This window comes from Mastigoproctus giganteus, chromosome 3 (genome assembly GCF_048544385.1).
Source record: "Mastigoproctus giganteus isolate SK-2022 chromosome 3, ASM4854438v1, whole genome shotgun sequence".
Classification (NCBI taxonomy): Eukaryota; Metazoa; Arthropoda; class Arachnida; order Uropygi; family Thelyphonidae; genus Mastigoproctus; species Mastigoproctus giganteus.
The window spans coordinates 11392521-11418226 of record NC_143577.1 but is presented as its reverse complement, the minus strand read 5'-3'; the positions used below and the strand labels follow the sequence as shown (position 1 = coordinate 11418226).

Below are 25706 nucleotides of genomic sequence, written 5' to 3'. Positions count from 1 at the left end.
AAAAATTTTGATTTTATAAAAGAATTTGTTGATTCCTTGGGTAGTACACATTCAGCAGCTATTGGTACTGTTAAGGCAGTTCTTTCTGATTCTATGGCTAGAAAACATTTATTGTTCATCTCGACTCATTTCAGCTGGTTACCTAGTTGTATAACCAAACTTGAAATGTGGGGACTTTCTTTAAGCAGTGCAATTTGAGAGATGGAAAAAGTTGAATTGCAAATTTCAACTGTCTGTAGTATAGAAGAAGAAATAAGAAGAAAATACAATAATGTTTTAGAAAAGAACTCAGGTTCTCACACTTTAAGGAAAATAGATGAATTCATAAATGGGAAAGGAAATGAACTTCTGTTTCAAGTAGAGGCTTCAAAAGCTCATTTTTAAATACAGCCCACTCACTTCTGTAGAATTAGAAAGTCTATTCTCTTTATATAAATCACCTTGGACGATAAGTGCCACTGGATCACTTTGAGAAATATATTATTGTAACAAAAATTATTCCAGGTGTGAGTTTGTAAGGGAAAACCTTTTAAAAAAATGCTAAAATTTTTTATTACTGGTTTTATTACTTTAACGTGTTTTAATACAAGAAATATTTTTTCAAATAATTTTAATGAATGTAAAAATTGTAGTGCATATAATCCAATGTCTGGTGATTGGTGTATGTGACACTTAGTCCTAATCTTGATACTACAGTCAGTCCGCGTATAGCACGATAGTTGTGTTCCTAGAAACCCTCGTGAAATGCAAAATCGTGCAATATAAACAGGCCCTATGGGAAAAATAGGGTTAGGTGCCGACCACCCAAGATTGAACACACATTGGTAACCAAAACATTACCAAGCACAATAAATAATCGTAATAAAATACTTACGTATTTTATAACGATTAAAATACGTAATAAAAAATAATATTGTAATATTTTTTATTATTATTATATTATATTTTATTATAATATAATAAATAATAAAAAATACGTATTTTTTACAAATAAAATATGTATTTTATTACGACTATTACGAAATAAAATATTGCTAATGCTTTTACTTCTATCGTAAGCAAACTTGTTTTTTGTTCGATTTTCTATGGAAAAAGATGACAGCCTTTCCACTCTTCCAATTCTTTGTCTTAATCTAATGGATTTTAATTACCCTTTGAGTTGTTCCTGCTATGAAAGTTGTTTTTATTTTCTCTGCATTCTTTGTAATTCTCCGCATTGCCTCATTTAGGTCTGTAGCACATGCAATATCACAGGGTCTTTCATTTCGCTCAAAGCGTTTCACAGTTTCATATTTTTTCGCTATCGACAGTGGCGGACTGGCCATAAGCCTTACCGGGGAAATCCCAGTGGGCCAGAGGCCGGTGTGATTTTGGCCATAAACGCTAGTGTGAGGACACTACAAATTTTCCCGGGTAAGAATTTTGGATCCAGTCCGCCTCTGTTTATCGATATTGCTTTTCTTTTTCTCTCTGAATCTGCAGTGTCTTCACCAGGACGCTTCCTTTTCACACCTTTTAAGTATTTTACTCATTTTTAGGGAATAAAGCACAATTACAAAACAAGGAGGCACGCTTGATACACATAAACAAAGCTGCGCGCGTGTAGCAACTGAATAAACAAAACCGTAAAGGCTGAGATACACTTAACACGTCACATTTTACTAAAGCACATTTCTAGGGGTTACTACCATAAAACAATAAAAACAATTTCCAGTTGCGTTTCTGCTAGTGGAATCTGTTATAAATTGGTAGTAAACTCGATCTAATTGCATTCACGATAATACCGATAGCTGGAATTTTACGTTATTATGGTGAAATGTGTTTCCCCTTCACTGATATAAAACACATAAATACATTTTCAGAATCTCCTCTTCATTCCTATCTTGTTGCATTCAGTTGGGGTGATTCCGCGTTCGACTGCCATTTCTTGTAAACACAAAGGCGAATCGTGCATAAGCGAATTCAGTTCGTGTTATAGAAGATATCGTTCCCCTATTTATAAATCGTGTATGATCGAATTCGTGTAGTGTAAACACGTGTTATACGAGGACTGACTGTACTATGATATTACTGATATTACTTATGATATTACTATACCTAGTAATATCATAAACATGTGTCACGATTTTTCTTTAAAAAAAGAAAAGATGGAGCAGCTTATGAAACTTGTTAATTGCTATGCTTATCTTATTTGTTATTTATTGTTTTTACTTTATTTTGTAAGAAATTTAAATAGAAATTAATGCTTTATCACAAAGCATTACATCAAATGCCCCCATATAAATTTAACTGAAACTGTCATGAATCAAGTTAATTGTTATAAATTTTTCGGTTTACTGTGTCATGAGTTACTGAGAATTTCATGAATGTACACTGTTTTCTATGTGTGTGTGTGTTGGACAACTAATAGTGAGAGTATTAAAAGGAGGAATGGGGAAAGCCAGCTGTAATATTTACATTGGCAAGTACAGGCAACCACCATATAACACAGTACTTCTACAACATGGTTTCTCCCTAACACGATTGATAAATTGTGGCAATCCTCACACAACACAGTACTTCTACAAGGTTTTGCTCTAACATGGTTTGAGAATTGCTGGAAATCTCGCATAACACAGTGTTTTTGAGCTGGGAAAACCTTCTACAGTATTATGTTAGAATGTAATTTTCAATGTTTGCATTCCTTTTTGTGAATCCCTGATGTTGACTAGCTAGTTATTGCCTTAGTGATATTTTTCAAAAGCACATTTTATTGAATGTGATCATAAAACAATAAAAACAATTTTCACTTTCTGTTTTATTGGGCCTTTCTGTTCGTGCAATCTAATTATTAAATGGGTAGTAAACTCGATCTTATTGCATTTGCAATAGTAACGATAGCTGGAATTCTGTGGATTTTCACATTATTATGGTGAAGTGTGTTTCCCCTTCCATGAAATATTCAATCATATAAAAAACAAATAAATTTTCAGAACCTCATTACTCAGTGTCATGTTTGTTATGGTGCCAGGTTCTTTGTTATTAATTGCTTATCATTTTTACTGTTTTAAATTTTACAACCGACAAAAAAAAAAAAAAAAAGTTAGTGAGCAGAAATATCAATTAGTGTGAGTAAGTATTAATTAAGCTATGTATGTAAGATTTATTTTGCTAACTGGAAAATCTTCAGATTTTCACATTTCGTTTAAAGTAGGGGTCCACTGTATTTTTTTGGTAGATCCCAGGGTTAGGTTCTGTGCTATTGAACCTGTGCTTGTTTGAGACCATAAAAAATTGACTTTGAAGTGTGCAGATTGTGACTTTTAAAGAGAGCAGAAGGTACATGAAATGTAGATGCTGCAGAAGCAATTGTGCTGAGCAGCAATGAAGAGGAAGAAAATTAAATGAACGTAGATTATCTCACATAAGTATTACAGTTTGTAAGGTAAGACATTTGTTCAGTTATTACTATATAAGTTACTACCTACTATTATAAAAATAAAGGTAAAATATTAAGTTATTACTACTATAAAAATTAAGTTTCCGATAGTTATAAAAAAAAAAGCATATTTTCGTTAGCTTTTGGAATGTAAACCCCCTTTTTGTACTGGTTCTTAGTCCCGTATAACACTGTTTCACAGTACACGAGATTTTGTAGGAACCAAACTACCGTGTTATATGAGGGTTACCTGTAATGTTATTTTTTGGAGGTTTTGATAGTGTGCAGTTTCGGATGTTGTGAACCTAAAGGTTCACAACAAAAAAGAAAAAATATTTTTCACAACAAAAAAGAAAAAATATTTTTATTTCACCAGCATTTTGTTCAAAGATCTATAGACCCAGCCCAAAAAAATAATTTACTCATATATGTATACAATGCAGAATTCTATTGCACTTGCCAATAGAATGGAGGTAATTCCATTCTTTTTTATTTTTTAAAAAATAATTGATATGAAGTTTAAAAACAAAGAAAAGAAAAATTATCATTGGAGACTGTGCCAACATGAGAAACAAGTTTTATGATGTTGAAACATTGCTTTCTGGGATAGTGACACTTACATTTCAATACATTCATTAGTGTATTTTCTGGTTTTAATTCTTAATTGTATAATTTTTCAAATTATCAATAAAGCATATGTTATTTATTCTGATAGATAACATATTATCAAATATCTCTAGGTGGAACGGCAGCTTGACAATTTGGCTGTTAGGACTCAGAAGGAACTTGTATTACTTCATAAAGAAAATGGTATGAAACCTCGTGATACAGTTCAGTGGCTTAATATTCGATCATGGTGTTCATCTCATCACCATATCCTGTGCCATAAACGTATGTTTACTAGAAAATCTCCATCAAAAATAGTGAGTGCACATGTCATATTAGTCTTACCAACTGTACAGTGTGAAGTAACTTTATTGAGAATTTCATGACAGAATTTTTTCTGTCATGAAATTAAGTGTTATTAAAGTTGTTTTTTATTGTAATTCGAATTTACATTAATTTTTGATATTCATTATATAGAAAGATAAAATCAATTAAAAATTGATCAATTATCCAATTTTGGATTTGATAATTTTTTCCAAAATATTTCCTATTCAAACTTCTAAAGTTATTAATTTCAGTGAGAATTAGTGATCTAGTATAATATAATCTTAGTTTTTTGTGGTTATATCATTTTAAAATTAAAAGGCAAAACTAAAATTGCAGTGGAGTATGTTTGTAGAACTTAAAAAAAAGATAAATTTAAAAGCAACATTTGAATTTAAAAGGGAGAAAACCTGTTTTAAATCTCAGAATGCAATTTATCATCAGTAATTTCTTCTTCTTTGGATTAATATACTTAGGTGAAATTATTTGATTATACTTTCAGATGGAAATGTATAAACGGATGTTTGAGAATCCTCCTAATATTCACTCAGATTTTTCCCGATTAGCTCGTTTTCTTACTGGTACATCCATTGGACTTGTGCTTGGTGGTGGCGGTGCTAGGTAAGATTTAATGATTAGATGAATTTTGTTTATATAAGCTTGATGATTCATTATATTAGACTGAAATAATTTAAATATAGCTGTTAACATACATAAGAAAAAAAAAGACAGTGTTAATAGTTGCACATAAAGAAACCCATCAATCTGGGCTAAAAGGCATAAAAATGGATGGTTGATGATTGGAAAGTTGTGATGTGGTCTGACAAACCCAAATTTTGCCTATATTGTAATGTACATATAGTGTACATGTATAGTGTCAGATACAGAATTCACAGGAAAAGCAATGAAGAGTTTCATCCAAACTGTGTGCAAGGGATTTCAAGTTTGTGGTGGGTCACTGATGTTTTGGAGTAGTTGGCATTTAAATTGGCCAGCTGAGTCACCAGATTTAAATCCTATGGATAACATAAAAAGGACTATCTTGAAAGTGAAAACAACATTCACATAACCAGAAGGAATTGTGGGCTCAGTTGTTTTGAAAATAACTTAATATAAAATTTATGGGGTCTAGTTGAATCCCTAACAATGAGAATTTATAAAGTGATTCGTGCTAAAGGAGGGATTACATTATTGTTAATTGAAAAATTATGCAGGTGACAAGTTGTTTTTTTTTCTGTCTGTATTTTACGAGTTCTTCATAATGGTTGCTTGTTGCAGTTTTTTTTTTTTTTTTTTCAGAAATATTTTGGACCCCAGCAATCTGGACACTGGGCTATTTGAATACTTGGGATATTATAATTATAATTTTCAGATCTTCCTTGAACAGTGGCTTCCCTGCAGTTTAGCATTACCCATTTGGGCAAGGAAGCTACATGCATTTACTACAACAGCCAAAAAAAAAAGTGGATAAGAAAATGTAAATTAAGCACTTCCCTCCTTGTGCATTGAACTATTCAGTTGACCTTTGAATTTCTTTAAACTGTCAGCCTTAGATACCTGTCGAGGCAACTTGTTCCACTAAAATCTATTTGCTAAGAACTACCTAAAATCACTTTCCCTAAAATCGATCCACTGTAATTTGAATTTATGGATCCCAGTTCTGGAATTCTTTATAACAGTGAAAGCTCATATCCTGTATAATCGAAGTCTTTCCTTGCTGCCCTTTTGCTGATTTAACCATGTGATTTGCCTATTTTGGACTCTTTAAAGAAGTTCATTATCTTTTTTTTTTCAGATGAAGTTTCCATACTTGGACACAGCATTCCATATGTGGTGTCCAAATATGGAGACTTCATCTGAATGCTTGGACACAGCATTCCATATGTGGTCTTACATCTTATACATGGGATTATGACCTCCCCGTCACTACCGGATGTTGTTTGATAAATCACTGATAGAACACAATGGGCTTCCTTGTCCGCTTGTTTACACTGCTCAAGGTTTTGAAAACAAATGGAAAAATGCCACGAGAACCTGGAGCTTTTTTTGCCATCTTAATTCTTAATTCTTCTGAAATCCTTTTGATGGAAGCCCACAGGAGGCATTGAGTGGCATGCATTGAGAATAGCAGGAAGTTGTTTACCAAGGTCATCAATACAAGGGTGAGAAGAAAAGTAGGATGTTAGTAGGTCAGCTAATCTTTAGTTTATCTCAGATTTTAACAGAAGTGACCTTTTAACAGAGAGGATGCAGGTGGGCAAAAGTTGCAGCCAAATAGCTTTGACTAGAGACTGGAATGCTCAACTATCTTCTGGACAAGAAGCAAGTTTTCTCATCTTAGCCTTTTCAAAATCTAATTTGAACTGATTAATAACTGCTTTATAATTGTCATGAGCTTTGGTGTAGGCAGAAAATGAACCTGGAGATTTGGATCCCAGTCACATGTTACTTGGCCCCGGGTGCCAAGCGTATTTCGAGGCCAAGCTATATTCTTGCGATTTATAAAGTGCTCTTGATAAGTGATTGAAATTATATTTTACGTTCACATTTCTATAAACAGTTTTACTTTAAAAAACAGTTCTATACTTGAAAAGTAACAAGTAGAACACAGGAAGGAAATACACCTTTCTTTACATTTTCCTCAATTTATATTTTTACTAATTAACTAACACTTCAACCGCTTGGCCTCCGAGCGGCACTGCTCCTGCCTCCCCGTGGCGGGGCCGGTAACCTGGGGGAAAAGTTATCCTCCAGGGCGAAAAGGAGTAACGATGGATATAAATGACTATCCACCACTAGAGCCTTCAAATTCAAGGCCAGACATACCAAATGATGATGACCTAAACCAACCAAAAAGGCTCCGAAGAGAAGTGCAGAGCAATGAGATGCCAAACTTCCTTGTAATACATTCGCTCTCCAACCAGCCTGTTGGCAAATTGTCACCATTTGTCATCCAAAGATTTTTGGAATCCATTGCTGGTACGCCGAAAATGGTTAAACGTCTGCAGTCCGGAGACCTACTAATCGAAACAGCTTCCTCAAAACATTCAGAATGGCTGCTTAAAACAACAACCTTTGCTGGGCTACCCGTATCTGTAACTCCCCACAATACGTTAAACTCGTCAAAAGGTGTCATCACAGAGTGGGACCTGATTACAGTATCTGAAGAGGAACTAGTACAGGAACTGGGCAATCAAAAAGTAATTAGTGCAAAACGTATAAAAACCAAAAAAGATGGAAATCTTGTTCCAACCCGATCCATAATTTTAACATTCAGCACCCCAGATTTGCCATCCTCAGTAAAAGCTGGCTATTTAAACTGCCGAATACGGCCTTACATACCTAATCCTCTACGTTGCTTTAAATGCCAAAAATATGGACATTCGCAACAAGCATGTAGAGGTGATGCCATTTGTCCAATTTGTGGTTCCAAGGAGCATACACAAACAGACTGTTCAGCCTCAAGTCCCATTTGTCCAAACTGCAAAGAAAGTCACCCAGCCTTTTCCAAATCTTGTGAAATGTGGAAAACGGGGAAGAAAATCCAAAAATATAAAATAGAGCACAAAGTCACGTACCCTGAGGCACGCAGACAGGTTATGTCGACCATGCCCAGTCGTTCATATGCAGCTCACACTCGAAGCTTTAATTCAACAGCAGCTCAAACAGATGTATCCATACCTCCCTGCACATCTCTATCTAACTGGGTTAAAAACACATTATCAAGCCCTGTCAAAGACACACATCAAATTAAAACCACTGAATCGACCAACACTCCAATCAGTATCCCAGTTGAGACTCGGACAGTCCCGCATGACAAAGAAAAACTGAAAACTACTAAACACAACAATAAACCTGAATCATCCACTGGTAGTATGGAAGTAGATGTAAACCCAGATCATGAAGAACCAATACTAGAACTTCACGCAAACGATACTATGGATACCGGTCGCCCTACCTTCCCGAAAAGAGACCGAAAAAAATCCTCCTCAAACAAAAAACAGTCAGATGAATCGTCCTCATCTAAACCAAAATGAACCACAGCATCTTACAATGGAATTGCAGAGGCTTTCGTTCAAACACAGACGATATTCAATACCTAATTAATCAATATTCTCCGGTTGCCTTTTGTTTACAGGAAACTTACCTAACCACACAAATTTCTCCTTCGATAAAGAACTATTGCATTTATCGAAGAGATCGAAATACCGCTAGCGCTGCCCATGGTGGTGTGGCAATCTTAGTAAATTCAAAGATCCCAACTAAACATATCCCACTCCAAACTAATATAGAAGCTGTTGCTGTTCGTATAATTCTCCATAGTGCAATAACACTAGTCTCAATATACCTACCGCCAAACTGTACTAACTCTTTAAAAGATCTTGAAGACCTCTTTATACAGGTACCTCCACCTCTCTGTATATTAGGGGACTTTAACGGGCACCACCCATTATGAGGCTCTCCTAAATTGGATAGACGAGGCCGACTAATTGAAAGTTTTTTGGATGCACTAAATCTCACTATACTCAATACAGGTGCACCGACACACGTACAGCTTCCAACAGGACACACCTCAGCAATAGATCTCTCAATTTGTTCACCAGTACTAGTCCCAGCCATAGAGTGGTATGTAATAAACGATCCCATGGGCAGTGACCACTTCCCAATAGTATGCAACTTTCTAAAAGCAAAGACTCCTTCAATTCAACCCTGCAGAAAGTGGAAATTTGTCCGAGCAGACTGGGCAAAATTTCAATCATCAATTGACCTCGATGAGGAAAAAATCCGCCTCCAGCACATTGATGATGTGACAGATTACATCACGTCGCATCTTCTAAATGTGGCTAAAGACACAATACCAATATCAAATCCGCCGGGCCGAAAGCATTATAATTACTGGTGGAATGACAAATGCACCACAGCAAAGAGAGCAAAAAATAAAGCCTGGAATTTGTTTCGGAAATGTCCGAGCACAGTCAATCTCATTAATTATAAGAAATTAAGGGCAAAAGCACGCTTCATACAAAAACAGGCAAAGAAAGAATCCTGGACCCGTTTTGCATCCACTTTTCACAGAAATACCGATCCCAAAATAATATGGAAAAAAATTAGACAGCTGTCTGGTAAGTTTCCTACCATACCTTCTCCAATCCTCTCCTGGAATGGAAAAGATCTCTCTAATCCTGTAGATATAGCTAATGCTTTAGCCAATACTTTTGCAGAAATCTCAGCAACGTCAGCCTATACTACCTCTTTCCAAAGAATTAAAATCACTAAAGAAAAGCATGCTATTCATTTTCAAACTACCCGTCCTCTCCCATATAACAAACCTCTGCAATATTCTGAACTTTTACATGTCATTAGAACAGCTCGCAATGGTGCTGCTGGACCAGATGGAATTTATTATGTCATGCTACAACATCTTGATGACAAAGCTCTGCGCTGCCTCCTGGTCTTTTACAATCGCATATTTTTAGAAAATGTTTATCCAGCATCTTGGCATCACTCTACAATTTTGGCATTCCTGAAGCCTGGAAAAGATCCATCAAACCCAAATAGCTATAGACCCATATCTCTCTCAAGCTGCCTCAGTAAAATCCTTGAGAAAATTATCCACAGAAGACTCGTCTGGATCATTGAGTCGGAACATCTAATGAGCCATTGTCAATATGGCTTTCGCCAAAACAGATCATGCTTAGATCTTATGGTCAAGGCCGAATTTGCCATCCGTAATGCTTTTGTCAAACATGAACATCTAGTAATGGTTTCAATAGACATAGAGAAGGCTTTTGATACCACCTGGCGGTATGGTATACTTAGTGATCTTTACCTTCTCGGACTACGAGGCAATCTTCCTATATTCATTCAGAACTTTCTACATACAAGAACATTTCAAGTTCGATATCAACATGCCCTTTCCCCAACTTTCATCCAGGAAGAAGGTGTTCCACAGGGATCAGTACTGAGTGCCACACTTTTTGCCCTGAGAATAGATTGTATTACTAAGCAGCTTCCAAATACAGTTGAGACTTACCTTTATGCAGATGACCTTTCCATCTCTTGTCATTCTCAAAACATGAGGTCTATTGAAAGACAGCTTCAGATATCACTTAATAAAATTCAACAATGGGCGAGCCTCAACGGCTATCGGCTCTCACAACAGAAAACAGTTGCCATCCATTTCTGTAGACAACGCAAACTTCATCCAGATCCTGAACTTCAAATTTCTAACATCTTTGTCCCGGTCACCAGCAACATCCGATTTCTAGGATTAACCCTTGACAATAAGTTAAATTTCCTAGATCATATTAAAAATGTACGGACTTCATGTCTAAAAAAGTTAAACATACTCAGAGCTTTATCTGCCCAAACATGGGGTGCAGATCGTACCACACTTCTTCGGTTATACAGGGCATTAATCAGATCTCGTCTCGATTACGGTGCTCCAATCTATGATTCTGCCAGAAAGAGTGCATTACGCTGGCTTGATCCCATTCAGCACAGTGCTTTGAGAATTGCAACTGGTGCATTCAGAACGTCGCCAGCACATAGTCTCTACATTGATGCTCATGAGCCCCCACTAACTTTACGCAGGAAAACACTGTTACTCAAATATGCTGTCAAGATACAAAGCTGTGCTTCTCATCCCATTCGGTCATACCTTTTTAACCCACCGTTAGAAACCCTATACAGAAACAAACCTAGCATAGTAAAACCAGCTGGTCTTCGCCTTCTTGAACTTGTGCAAGTTTGGAATATTTCCATCCATTCCGTAAAGCAGGTAGCAACTTATACTCAACCTCCATGGACTCCTCCTCCTCTTCCAATCTGTGACACTTACCTCTGTCAATGGAGAAAGAATTCCTTGCAAGCAGCAAATATCAACCAAATTCACGCAGTTCACATTGAAAGATATTCTGATTTCTCTCCAATTTATACAGATGGCTCTAAATCTAATTCAAATGTTGGAGCAGCTGCAGTGTTTCCAAATACAATTGTATCAGCTTCCCTTCCGTCAGAATTTAGTATATTTTCTGCTGAATTATACGCAATAAAACTAGCTTTAGAAAATCTTCATTTTAACTCTTCCTTAAAATCTGTCATTTACACTGATTCCCTCAGCTCAATCATGTCGTTATGTAATTCCTCAGATAAAGTTCACCCTGTTCTAGATGAAATCAGAAGCTTATTACTGCAAATTAAAGAACCCAATCAACAGGTCACTTTTTGCTGGATTCCAGCACATTCCGGTATTTTAGGAAATGAACTGGCCGATAAAGCTGCAAAAAATCCAACTACCTTAGATGTAACCAACATCCCTGTTCCAGCATCAGATTATGCACTAACCATTCATGCTGCTTGCCTATCACAATGGACAGCCCTGTGGCACTCCCAGACTAATAATAAACTCTTTCAGTTTAAACAAGACCCGAAAATTTGGCGCTCCAGTGTCCGTACATCGAGACGAGAAGAAGTAGTCCTCTCAAGGGCAAGAATAGGACATACACATCTGACCCACCTTCATTTACTGAGAGGAGATGATCCACCACAATGTACACATTGTTCTAACAATTTGACTGTAAAACATATTCTTATTGGCTGCCCCTATTATAAACAAGCGAGAACTTCATCCTTGATCTCACTGGTTAATCTACATAAACCAATTACTCTTGAAAACCTGATTGGTGATAAGGCAAATATTTCTGAATTTTTTGACTTTCTCAGGCAAACTGGGCTTTTCAGTTATTTCTGATTTTCTTTTGATTTAGAGAAAACTCATGTCTTAATATAATAAGTGAATAGGCACATTATAGCCTTAGCAGCTGATGTGCCATTAAACCTCCAGAGCAACAACAACAACATGTTACTTTGCTTCTTTCCAGAAAGGACTCAGTGGAAAATTGAATAGCTCCAGCTTGGTAGAGAAGCTATAAATTGGGCTCATCATTTATAACAAGAGACCTTTGTTTTGTATTGCTGTTTAAGCTTTAATTTGCTTTTAGTTTCTTTTACCTGAAAACAGTTTTTTGTTTTAGCATAATTATAATAATTTTGAGATAAATGCCATCAAGATGTCACTTTTTAGTTATGTTAATTCTGTTAAAAATATTTACCCATGTTCTATCTGCACAGCTTTACATGTTTCCAAACAGGTTTTGTGATGGCTGCTGTAGCCTAGTGGTCAGGCGTGCGGGTGCATAAGTACACGTGCCTTGAGTGACCGAGGTTCAAGCCCGTGACTGCTGAATATGGTGCTGTTTCTTGTATTCTGTCTATCTTGTAAACTCCTCTGACCATTTGGTTGTCCTGAAGTATAAACAGAAAATTTATTTATTTATTTATATTTGTATTTTGAATCCTTTTAGTATTTCTCTTATATAAATAATATCCATGATTTGACCTAAAAGTTCTTTCCTTAACTGCAGATTTTGCTGAATATACCTCTTGATCCTCATGGGTAACACAAGTGTCCTCCCATAATCGGATTGTAAAGGCCTTTTTGAATCCCATTAATGATAAAAGTTCCTTGTGTTATTATCAGGATTCAAATGGGCCTTTTCACCACAGTAATGGGAGGATGGTGATTATAATTGCTATGAACTTTTATAGGCTTTTTCAAGTAAGGCTCTTGGAGTTGATGGCATATACCCAGTAATTTTGAGGGAAGCGGCCAGAGAGTGTATTGAGAAGGGCCAGTGTGTGAGTGCATGCGTGCATTGCACACAGGTGCCAAGCATGTTAGGGGCACATTAGACTGTTGTAACAGGAGAATCAAGTTTTTCAAAATTTAAACTAATATATAATTACACAGGTAGTTCATGACTTTACGAGTTAATTCGTTTCTAGCACGTGCGCTCGTAAAGCGGGAATTTGTTTCCCATAGACAATGTTAAAAATAAGGGTTACGTTCTCAACAATGAAATTAGTTAGCTAATTAGTTCCAATTAGCTAACTAATGATAAATCAATCATTTAAAATGATTGATTTATCCAAAGAAATAAAAATGTAGCCTGTAAAATTAAGCAAATTATAATAATAGAGAAATTATTTATGACTTACAAATGTTAAAGAATGTTTATTCTTCACCATCATCATTGACTAAATGCATACTCGTTGATCACTTATTATTGGTCCGGCACTTGTTGATTTGTTGCACAAGGAGTAGTCTTCTTCAGAAATGCTTCAAGAGGCATTTGTTTCCAAGATAATCTTCTCTTTTCTTTATAAATTTCAATAGCATGCATAAGAATTTTTTAATGAAACGCACAAATTGCAACTAACACGATTTGTGTGGAGTAACAAGTTTGAAGCTTAAAAAAAATGAAGAGAAGATTCTGAAAATTTGTTTTTTATACGATTGAAGATTTCAGTAAAGGAGAAACATGGTTCACCATAATAACATAAAAACGAAGGCAGAGGGTTGGGATTAAATAGATATTCTCCAGATTGAATAGATATTCTCCAGATATTGGTGTAACAAAGGGGTGACCCCCCCCCAAGGATTGATTCTTGGATCACTGTTTCTGATTTTCATAAATTACATCAACGAAGGGATAAAGAGTGTGGTGTCAAAATTTGCAGACAATGTAAAGATTGGGATAATTGTTAATGATCAATGCTTGAGCAGCACTCCTTCAGGAAGACTTGAACAACCTTCAAGAATTGTCAGAAAAGTGGTGGCTATGTTTTAATGCAGCAAAGTGCAAAGTCTTACACTTGAGGAATAGCAACCCAAAAATAACACCTGGTGGGGTTGAATTAAAAACGGTAGAGGAAGAAAAGGATCTGAGAGTTATGATACAGGCAGCAAAGTTTTCTGAAGAGTGTAAACAAGCAGCCAGAAAAGCTCATGGTGTTCTACCAATAATTTTTTTAACAATATCTTTTAGAGATCAGGAGATCGTAATCCCATCATATAAGGCAGTTGTGAGACCACATTTGGAATACTGTGTCCAAGTACAGAGAGCTCATCTGAAAAAGATGAGCTTCTTGAAAGGTTCCCAAAATGGGCAGCTTGCATGGTGAGATTGGAAAAGAGTGATCAGGTTCATTTATAGTAAGTAAGTGTTTTCAGTGTCTAACGGCACCAGGGGTTTTCCCCATCTCCGCGTTGTTCCTCTGGCCATTTAGCTGCTGGACCTCTTCTGAGGCCCAACATTGCCCCACTTACGCCCTGTGGAGGCAGACCAGGTACCTGATAGTCTTTAGTTCACTCTAGCAGGTCCTGCCACCTAATTTCCTAAGATTTCAGTGGCTAGGACCTAAAAAAAAAAAAAAAAAAAAAAAAAATTTTTTTGTGTGCTTACAGAGCTTGGCAACCAGACACCTTAGAGACCTTAGATTAGGCTGTAGGAAATTTTCTTTTAGCCAGTGAGTCATTGCTTACTGAAACAAGTTGCCTTCCATGGGTAGTTGAGGCTGATAGTTTGAAGAAATTCAAAAGTCAACTGGATAGTTACCTATCCAGTTGCTGGATATCAATGGTTCAACTGTTGATGATCCTGCTCAGGTAGCTAACAATCTAAATGAGTATTTTGCGTCTACATTCACACATGAGGAGTTATTCAGGGAGGGGAATGCCCGAAGTGAATTAAACCCTGGCAGTGAGCTAGATGATTTTGTAATAACTGAGAGCAAAGTGGAGGAGAAATTGTTGAAGATAAACATAAGAAAGGCACCAGGGGTGGATAGGATCAATTCAGTTATATTAAAGGAGGCAGCAAAGGAATTATGAAAACTCTTAGCCATAATTATGAGAACTTCCTTGGACTCAGGGGAGGTACACATGGACTGGAGATGTGCAAATGTGACCCCAATTCACAAAGGAGGATCAAAGAACGACACAAGTAATTATAGACCTGTTAGTTTAACTTCTTTACCAGGGAAATTAATGAAGGCTCTGGTTAAAGAAGCACTGCAGGATCATCTAGACAAGACTTCAGTTATAGCTCGGACACAGCATGGTTTTGTTAAGGGGAAGTCTTGTCTGACCAATTTGATTGGATACTATGATGTGGTCACAAAGGAACTGGATGCAGGGAATAACTTTGATACCATACATTTGGATCTTAGAAAGGCTTTTGATACTGCTGCACAAATTGAAACAGTGTGGCATTGGAGGCAAATTGCTGCTTTGGATAAAGGGATAGTTGAGTGGGAGAAGACAGAGTGGTAATCAATGGATACTGCTCTTTGTGGACTAATGTTATTAGTGGAGTCCCCCAGGGTTCAGTGTTGGGTCCATTGTTGTTTTCTCTATTTATAAATGATATTGATGATGGTATATCAGACTTAATGTCCAAGTTTGCAGACAATACAAAGGTTGGCAGGATTGTTAATGACACTAATGACAGTATGCTGCTGCAACAGGATCTAGAAATGTTGAGCAGATGGGCTGAGAGGTGGCAACTGAAATTTAACATTGGCAAATGTAAAGTACTGCATATAGGAAGTAGTAACCTCAGAGTAACACATCAACTGTGTGGTACTACACTAACAATGGTAGTGTAGTGGTACTACACTAACCAATTCTCTACCGCTAACAGTGATAGAGAATGAAAAGGATCTGGGGGTAATTGTGCAAATGGTCTGCAAGAGTAGCTCATGGTGTCTTGTCAGTGATATACAGGAATTTTTTTCTAGCAGGGTTGGAGATGATTATCCCCTTGTATAAGGCAATGGTAAGGCTACACCATGAGTACTGTATACAGGTGTGGAGGCCTCATTTTAGGAAGGATGTAGTGCTGCTGGAGCGAGTGCAGAGAAGGGCTACAAGATTAGTGAATGGAACAAAGGGTTGCTGTTACAAAGAAAGGCTTAAGATTTGCAAATTACAGTGTCTGGAGACTAGGCACCTGTGAGGTGATCTGATTGAGGTGTATAAAGCCTTGAATGGTTTGAGTATGCTCAGTGCTGATGGGATTCTTCCTCTTGCTCAGAATAATTGCCTGAGAAGGCATAAATTCAAATTGAGGAAGGACAGTTGCAGGATAGATGTGTGGAAGTTTGCCTTTATCCAGCTTGTGTGGTTGATTGCTGGGACAAACTTCCATCTGTCGTTGTAGAAATTGATAGCTTAAATAGATTCAAAGCAGAATTAGACAAACATTTGGAGTGAGTCTTTGGGTTAAATTTGATTTGTTATTTTTTTTTGTTTTCTTTTTTTTTGCTGATGCTGTTATACGCTTGCTTTCCTGTATCACGTGCTAATGCTATGTGAGGAGGGAAGTGCATAATTTGTGGTGTGTGTTTTTTTTTTTTTTTTTTATTTTTATTGCTGGAAAAGCTTGTTGCTTCCTTTTGCCATATAGCTTATAATATAGATTTCCTTTCCATTTACTAACATTTATTCATACTCTCATATATAAATTCTTTATAATTTTGTATTTAGCTGAAATTCAACTAATTTTTCTTGTGAACTTTGATTTCTTTTCATAGAACACCTTTTATATAGATATTTCCAAATTTTGCAGTATTACATTTTGTAAGAAAGCCCAAAATTTTAATATTTCTTTATTAAAATTAACATATACATTATTATTGTTAATTTTGTGATATAGAGGAGCTGCACATGTAGGTATGATCCGTGCTGTTGTGGAAGCTGGGATTCCGATAGATATGGTAGGTGGTGTCAGTATCGGAGCTTTCATGGGTGCCCTTTGGTGTCAAGAAAAAGACTTAACTACTTTTACTCAGAAAGCCAGGGAGTGGTCTTTTGTAAGTATAAAAATGTAAATACAGTAAATGCACAAGTTATGGTGTGAATTTACCCAATCTTCTGAGTTTCATTTGAAATATGACTATGATTCATATATTATGATTGGTAGGACTAGCAAAATTGTTAATTCCACACTCCTGAAGTCTTAGTTAACAAACTAGACATTGACTTTGATTAAATTATTTATTATTAAAAAAAATTTAGAATCATAGAAAGAGAATGGATCATATAAAAGAGAATGTCAGTGAATTCTAGGAAACTTAAAACAACCTTCAATTTTAAAATATTGCAATAGAGTAGTTTTGCTACTTTTGATTACTCCTAACTTGTACATTGTTATTGCATTCAAATTTATTATTCATTACATCACTTTATTTTGAAGACCTTGAATTGTCTCTGCTGCCACATTTTTATCTGATCTGTTGAGTGAGGCGGCTCCATAGCCAAGTGAGAAGGAGCAGCAGTGCGTAGCATACACTCCTTGATTAGACAGGGTTCGAGCCCGTCACCACCAAATACGGAGGATGCACAGAGGTCAGGGAATGACCACCGCATTTCCCCGAGCAATATGGCTTTAGTTGCTAATGCTCCTAAAAACCAAATAACAAACAAACAAGCAAATCTGTTGAGTGAACTGTGATATAAAGAACTGATTGAAAATTGCATCCAGTTTGTAAATATTTCCAGGCAGTAATCAGTTTGTTACTATTATTTAACATGATTTATTGTACGAGGTGTGATCAAAAAATTTCCTGGTTTGTATTTAAAAAAAAAACAAAAAACTCACTGGTATTCTATGCTGTCACCCCAAACTAGTCTCCATTTGAGGCAGAGATAATTGATCCTACCTCCTCTTGGAAGCATATGTGAAGTCTGTTTTCATTAATTCAGCACATCCCGCAGTTTTTAACAAATCTTAAAACATAATGAAATCTCTACTTTTTCAATACAAATTTTAGTTGTGAAGAAAATAAATCATGGAGAAATAAGAGTAAGGGGAGAGAGCAAAATTATTTTGCTCTTGCCCAAGAATTGCTGCAGATTTAGTCTGCAATGGGTAGAACCCCTCAATTATCACAATCAAATTCATAGTGTTTTGACAGAATTTATTACATTAAGAATTTGTAATTTTGATTAATGCATTTTTGTTATTTATCACCAATTATTTACTATTTTAATAAAACATTTTCTAGCTCCCCCTCCGTTCAGTTTATGCATACTACATTACATTCAAATCAACTTATGATACTTGCATTTATAATCACGCTTTTGTCTTAGCCTTAGTTGCCTTGGCACTGAACTTAAAACAGCCTAACCCTGTATTTCACTGAATCGTCATGTATTCAGGAAGGATGAATGACCTACTTCCCTGGCATTTATCCCTGAACAGTGGTTGCAGTTTGTCTGATTTGGATCTCCTAATAGTCTGATAAAAGAATGCCACTGCAGTCTCAATGGAATATTGGTGAATATACTTGTATTGTTGCTATTAGGGTCCAGTTTCCAGATTTCATACAGAAATTTTGAATGGATGAGGATGCAGATGTTGGTCAATGCTAATTGACTAATAGTACCAAAAGATCACTAGTTCTTATGCAGTAAAATCTGTCAAGTGTTTTAACAATCAGATGTTTTGAAGCTGATGCTATATTGGAGGTTGTGGAAAATATTGAGGATGTAATCTTACAGAATATACTGCATCTGAGAAGTATCCTAGAAATGTCAAATTGTGACTGACCTTATGTTGGAATTCCTTGCATGGATGCAGGCAAACGGTATGACAAATCCTTGGGATGGATGAGTCATTTTCATCCTGTTGGACAGCTTAATATTCAGGATATATCATCTAGTTTCCAGACGGGGAAAAAAAAAAAGGTGCATTATCTAGTCCAGTGCACTTCAAACTTTTTTTTTTTTTTTTTTTTTGGCTGCAAGAACCCTTTTGTAAGTTTGCAGGCCTCTGCCTGCCTTAAACATTAACAATGAATTGAAAATAGTGAAACATGTGCACAAATTAAATAAAAAAATTAATGATAAAAATTGAGACATTTGCAGGAAGAACCTCTGGGTTCCCATTGGGATTACCAGACACTTTGAAAACCACTGCTGTACACAGTGCTGAATCTTGAATATTTCTTAATTTCCATAAATATTGTACAGATTTAAAAGAAAAATCTTGATCCCATACTGTTTTCTCTGTTATAGAAAAAAAAATATTCAATTTTTATATGTTGTAGGACAGGAGTATTAAATTAACCATGAGTATTAAAATAACCGTAACTGTTGTGATTTACATGAATAGTAAAAAAAAAAAAAAAAAAATTAGGAGATTTTTCATCATTATCCCAAGGATATGGAAGTTTATTAGTTGCATAATGAGAAAGAATATTTCTCAGGAAGTTAAAAGATTATTTCAGCATTAGATATTAAATATTTTTACAAAAGCAGGCCTATCTAGATGTTGGAAGTAAACACAGCCAATTAATGTCCTTTGATTCACATAGATTAGCATTTGTAGAGGTATATGATGCAAGAAAGCAAGTTTATGCGGTATCAGCCAAAAAAAAAAAAAAACCACTCTCCCATTTCACCCCTCCATTCGTTCCAAATACCTGTCCAGCTCAGCCTTAAATTTATTTAGGCTATCAACTTCCACAACAAGGGATGGAAGCCTGTTCCACCTGCTGGCTAAAGCCAAACTTCCGCACATCTATCCTACATCTGTCTTTCCTCAATTTGAATTTATGCCCTCTCAGGTGATTTCTTCCTATTTTGAGCAATAGGAAGAATTCCATCAGCATTAAGCATGCTCTAGCCATTCAAGGCTTTATACACCTCAATCAGATCGCCTCGCAGGTGCCTAGTCTCCAGATACTGTAATTTGCAAAATTTAAGCCTTTCTTCATAAGAGCAACCCTTTGTTCGATTCACTAATCTTGTTGCCCTTCTCTGTACTCGTTCCAACAGCTCTACATCCTTCTTAAAATGAGGCCTCCAGACCTGTATACAGTACTCAAGGTGTGGCCCGACCATTACCGTATACAAGGGGATAATCACCTCCTTATCTCTACTAGAAAAATTCCTTTATATCATTGACAAGACACCATGAGCTACTCTTGCAGACCATCTGCACTGCTCAGAAAACTTCATATCTTGCCTGCACAATTCAGTGTAGTACCACACAGTTGATACGTTACTGCTTCCCAGTACTTTACATTTGTCAATGTTAAACTTCAGTTGCTACCTCTCAGCCCATCTCTCAACTTTTCTAGATCCTGTTGTAGCAGCATACTGTCATTAGTGTCATTATCACCTGTCGACCTTTTGTATCGTCTGCAAACTTGGACATTATGCATGATATACTATCATCATTATCATTAATGAATACAGAAAATAACAATGGATCCAATACTGAACCTCGGGGGACTCCACTAATAACATTAGTCCACGAAGAGCAGTGTCCATTTATTACCACTCTGTCTTTTCTCACTCAACCATCTCTTTATCCATAGCAGCAATTTGCCTCCAATGCCACACTGCTCCAATTTGTGCAGCAATCTTCGAATTCAACTTTATGCATATGACATTCATGCATTCAGCTCTGCAGCATAAGAACCATAACAGAGTTAGAACAGTGAAACACCTTGCATATATTGCTAGATAAACAAACAATACAGTCAAGAAAACATAACATTCATATAATACACACACAAGGAAGGTTAGGGTAAACTTTTTTTATACTCTGTTGTAGTATATAATATATATATAGGTCTCACAACAACCTTCTATGAAGATGCTAGTAAGATCTATATATTATGTACGAGGGAGAGATAAGAATTCCATATATCTCTCTCCCAGAAAACACTAGAGGTTCTGTTCAGTATTATAAGTGCAGGGCTGCTGCCAGGTCAGTATGCTATAGGCTATATGAGATCAGAAAGTTCCACATTGATGTCAGTTTTGCTAGAGTCAAACACCTCTAATCTAGAGTAAATACAGTTCTGTTCTATCATTGTTAGAATTTTCTAAGTACCAAAATGCTCTCCTAATACTGCTGCATCAGGAACTTGATAAAGATTTCATAATCTTCTCAACCTCCTCTGCATCAGTTTTGTATTGCAAGATAACTAAGTGGTCAATGTGTAGGTATATTAGTATGTGTATTTGAGTCCATGTGATCACTAAATACAGAAATATCACATTTTCTCTGTGTTGTAAACTCCCCTAATGGCTGTCCTGGAGTATAAACATAATTTATTTTATATCAGTGACAACTAGATCTTGGAAAGAGTGAGTAAGATCTAAAAGGACTGCAACATACAATCATTACAAACAAAAGACCAAAGGTCTCATGTTTTTCCAAATCTAGCCTTCATATTCTGGATCCCGGTTTACTTTTGCCTTCCTCCAATAGTAGGCAAACAACATGCTCGCTTTGGCATGTTAAATTGAGAAAATTTTAGTGAATTGCTACCTGCAACCTGGTCCATAAAAGGAACTTGTTCACTTCATGAGCACTTCTAATCTATCTCCTCTTCACTTTCTAACTCAGACTATCTGCACGTTTATTATTAGCCATATGTTGTAAGGAAGCCTGAGGCTTTTGCTCCACCAGCCAAGAAAAAAAAAACAAAAAAAAAAAATATCTGTGTGTGTGTGTGTGAGAACAAGAGTCAGAAGTAGAAGGGAATCAGCAAGAAAGAGAAGAATGATGATATCCAGCTCAGGACCCTGTTTTTTTTTTTTTTTTTTTTTTTTTTATATTTTAAACTATTAAACATTCTCACACACACGCGCGCACACACACACACACACACACACAGTTTGTTGGCTTTATTAGAACATCCTATTTTGTAGAAATAGACTGGTCTGTAACACGTGAAAGCTCAGTTAGGAACAGTTTATTAGTATTAATATTAGCAATGCCCACATGGCACAAGGAAGCTTATGGTGCACCAGCCAAAAAGAAAGAAAAAAATTAATAATAAGAAGAAGAAAATTTTTAAAAAATAAGAGAAAAGGAAATAGACAGCCTATGCATTTCCCTCCTCCCGTAGGTAATTATCCAACTGATCTTTGAATTTTCCCAAACTGTCAGAGTCTACCACCCATGTAGGTAACTTATTCCAGTAATTTATAACTTTCTGGCTAAAATAAAACTTCCTGCAATCCAATCTAAACATCTCCCCCTGTATCTTGAAATTATGGCCCCTAGTTCTGGAGTCGCTTATAACCATGAAAATTTCGTTCTCATTCATTTTACTTATGCCTCGCAGAGCCTTCATCATCATCAGCCATTTTCAATCCACTGCAGGATGAAGGCCTCTCCAGCAACTTTCCAGTTCCTTCTGTTTTGAGCACTGGCCATCCATTTACTACCCAAAAACTCATGAATTTCATCTGTCCATCTCTGCCTTTGTCTTCCAGGTTTTCTTCTAGCTCCTCTTGGGTACCATTCTGTTATTTTCTTAGTCCATCTGTCATCATGTCTTCGAGCTATGTGTCCTGCCCAAGACCATTTTAGTTCTTTAGTTTTGATAAGAATGTCCTTTACTTGAGTTTGCTGCCTAATCCATGTGTTTCTCTTCTTATCTAACAGTCTGATTCCCAATATAATTCGTTCCATTCTTCGCTGTGTAGTTCTTCCATTCTTTTGGTGAGTGCCCAAGTTTCACTTCCATAAGTCATGGTGGGGAGTATACATTGGTTCATTATTTTATGTTTCAGACAAACTGGGATATTGCTCTTCAGTATGTGACTATATTTCCTGAATGCTATCCATCCAAAATTTATTCTTCTCTTGACTTCCAGCCATTTATCATTATTACAGCTAATAACTTGTCCCAGATAAGTATATGACTCCACCTTTTCAATTACTGCTCCTTCAATCATTATTTCCCTTTCCGTGGCATACTTGTTCATCATTACTTTTGTTTTAGCCATATTCATCTTTAGTCCAAAATCCTTACTAACTGTGCATAACTGATTAAGATTTCCCTCTGATTCTTTGGGATCGTGGCTTATGACCACAATGTCATCTGCAAATCGTAAATGGTTTAGGTACTCTCCGTTCACATTGACTCCTTTCTGCGACCAGTCTAATCTTCTGAAAGCTTCCTCAAGGGCAGCAGTAAACAGCTTCGGAGATATTGTGTCTCCTTGTCGAACTCCTTTCTCGATTTTAAATTTGCTACTGTCTTTGTCTAATCTAATAAAGGAGGTAGCACTCTCATATGTTTTCTTCAAAATCATAATATATGGGGTATCTATGCCTTGTCTTTCCAGTGCCCTAAACATTGCCTTATGCTGTATGGAGTCAAATGCCTTTTCATAATCCACAAATGCCAGGCATAATGGTATTTTATATTCATTTGCTTTCTCCATTAGCTGTGATATTATGTGAAGGTGATCCATAGTTGAGAATCCTGTCCTAAAGCCAGCTTTCTCTTTTGGTTGATTCTCATCAAGTATTCTTTCTAATCTGTTAGTAATGACCCTTGTGAACAACTTGTAGATGTGGGATAACAAGCTAATTGGTCTATAATTTCCAATTTCTGATTTATCTCCTTTCTTATGCAGCAAAACTATGATTGCATTATTCCACTGCTTAGGCGTCACATCTATTCTAATGCACTTTGTGAAGAGCCTTGCCAGTTTTTGTGTTATGTCTCTTCCTCCCAATTTTAACAACTCTACAGTAACTTCATCTTCCCCCGGGGCTTTCCAATTCTTCATTTTCTTCAATGCATGTTCTGCCTCATCAGGAAGAATATCGGGTATGTCGTATGTGTTGCTGCTTTGCAATCCATCTTCCCCACTGCTGGTATCATTCCCTCGCTCCTTGTATAATTCTCTATAGTAGTCTTCTGCTATTTGAATTATGCCTTCTCTGCTGTTTATAACTACACCATTGCTATTCTTCAGTTTCAGTATCATTTGTCTTTCTGTATTACTGCTCAAGGCTGTTGATTTAAATCCTTTGTTTTCCCTTAATGCTTGTTCTACTTTTCTTGTGTTAAATCTTCTTATGTCCTCTCTGACTCTCTTTCTAATGGTTTTGCATAACTCAGTATACTCAATTTTCTCCCTGTCAGTGTTTTTCTTGCTCTTCATTTGTTGTCTTCGGTTCATCATGACAAGTGTTTCTTGACTAATTTTTTCTTCTTTGGATTTCTGTTTCCCTATAGTTTTCTTGGGCTTTATCACTTTCAGAAAGTTGTAATATTCCTCGTCGATATCTTGGTCCTGAGCAGTCTGCAGAAGCTCAAACTTGTTCTTAAGTTCCAGTACATACTGCTTTTTCTCCTCCTCTGTTATCTCAAAGACCTTTCTATTATTTACTCGAGTCAGTTTTTTTCCTTTCCTACATCTATATCAAGTGTACATCTTACCATTCTGTGATCACTTCCAACATTTACCTTATTCAGGACGGTAACATCATTCACAATTTATCTTCTATTAGTGAGGATGAAGTCAATTTCATTAGTTGTTAATCCATTTGGACTCTTCCATGTCCACTTTCTGTTCACCCTTTTCTTGAAAAAAGTGTTCATTACTGACAGTCCTTGAGATTCTGCAAATTCCACAAGTCTTTCACCTCTTATTTCTTTCACCAATTCCAAAGTTTCCTATAGTTCCTCTTTCTGCGCTGTTTTGCCTTTTTCCAACCTTAGCATTGAAGTCCCCCATAATAATAGTGTAGTGGGTTTTCTGCTCATCTAGAAGACTCAATTTCGACTATGCTTGGCAGTGATCATTAGCATCTCAACTATGCTTGGCAGTGATCATTAACTAATCTACCAATCTTTACATCATCTGCAAATTTAGACATCATGCCCTCTATCCCTTTATCGATGTCATTTATGAAAATCATAAACAACAGTGATTCTAATACTGATTCTTGGGGAATCCTACTTCTTACAGCAACCTAATCTGAGGAATAACCATTTATCACAACTCTCTGCCTCCTGCCCTGAAGCCAACCAGCTATCCATCTAAGGATTTTCACTGTGATTCCAACCTGTTCCAGCTTATAATGTAACCACTCTTGTGGATCTGAGTCAAATGCTTTGCTGAAATCCAAATAAACAATGTAAAAATTATTTCCTAAGTCCAGCTCTTGAGTGACCCAGTCTAAATGCTAACCAGATTAGTTAAACAGGATTTTCCCTTTACAAAAGTATCCTGAGCATCCTTCAGAATTCCATTTCTATCTAAATGATCCTGAATTCCACCCTTGATCATTGTCTCCATGATTTTCCATACTACTGAAGTTAGACTAACCGGCTGGTAATTTCCCACTTCACTCATAGAACTGCCCTTATGTATTGGAGATACTTTGGCACTTTTCCAATCCAATGGAATCACTCGTAGTCCATTGATGCTCTCATAATTAGCCTCAATGGCTCAATGTGCTCACTTGCAGCCTCCCTTAAGATTATGGGGTTTATGCCATCAACCCTAGGAGCCTTACTGGCCTGTAGTCTTGAAAGTTTTTTCATTAAATAAACATGTGAAATTTCAACATCATTAATTACATTTTTTTTTTCAACTTCAATCCCATAATTTCTCATTGACACAAAGGGTTTTTTTTTTCTTCTGTAAATATCAATGCAAAGTAACTGAGTTCATCTGCAACTT

General features: G+C 36.3%; 1 protein-coding gene across 3 annotated transcripts in view; it reads left to right on the top strand.

Annotated features, from left to right (window-relative positions):
- The window catches only part of sws (patatin like phospholipase domain containing sws), a 469178-nt gene that overhangs the window by 276102 nt on the left and 167370 nt on the right, over window positions 1–25706 (top strand). For all 3 annotated transcript variants that reach the window (XM_090369181.1, XM_090369180.1, XM_090369179.1), the window contains 3 exons: window positions 4159–4341; window positions 4851–4969; window positions 16909–17065. In XM_090369181.1, coding sequence (XP_090225307.1) covers window positions 4159–4341; window positions 4851–4969; window positions 16909–17065 — 459 coding nt within the window. The remainder of the gene's footprint in view (window positions 1–4158; window positions 4342–4850; window positions 4970–16908; window positions 17066–25706) is intronic.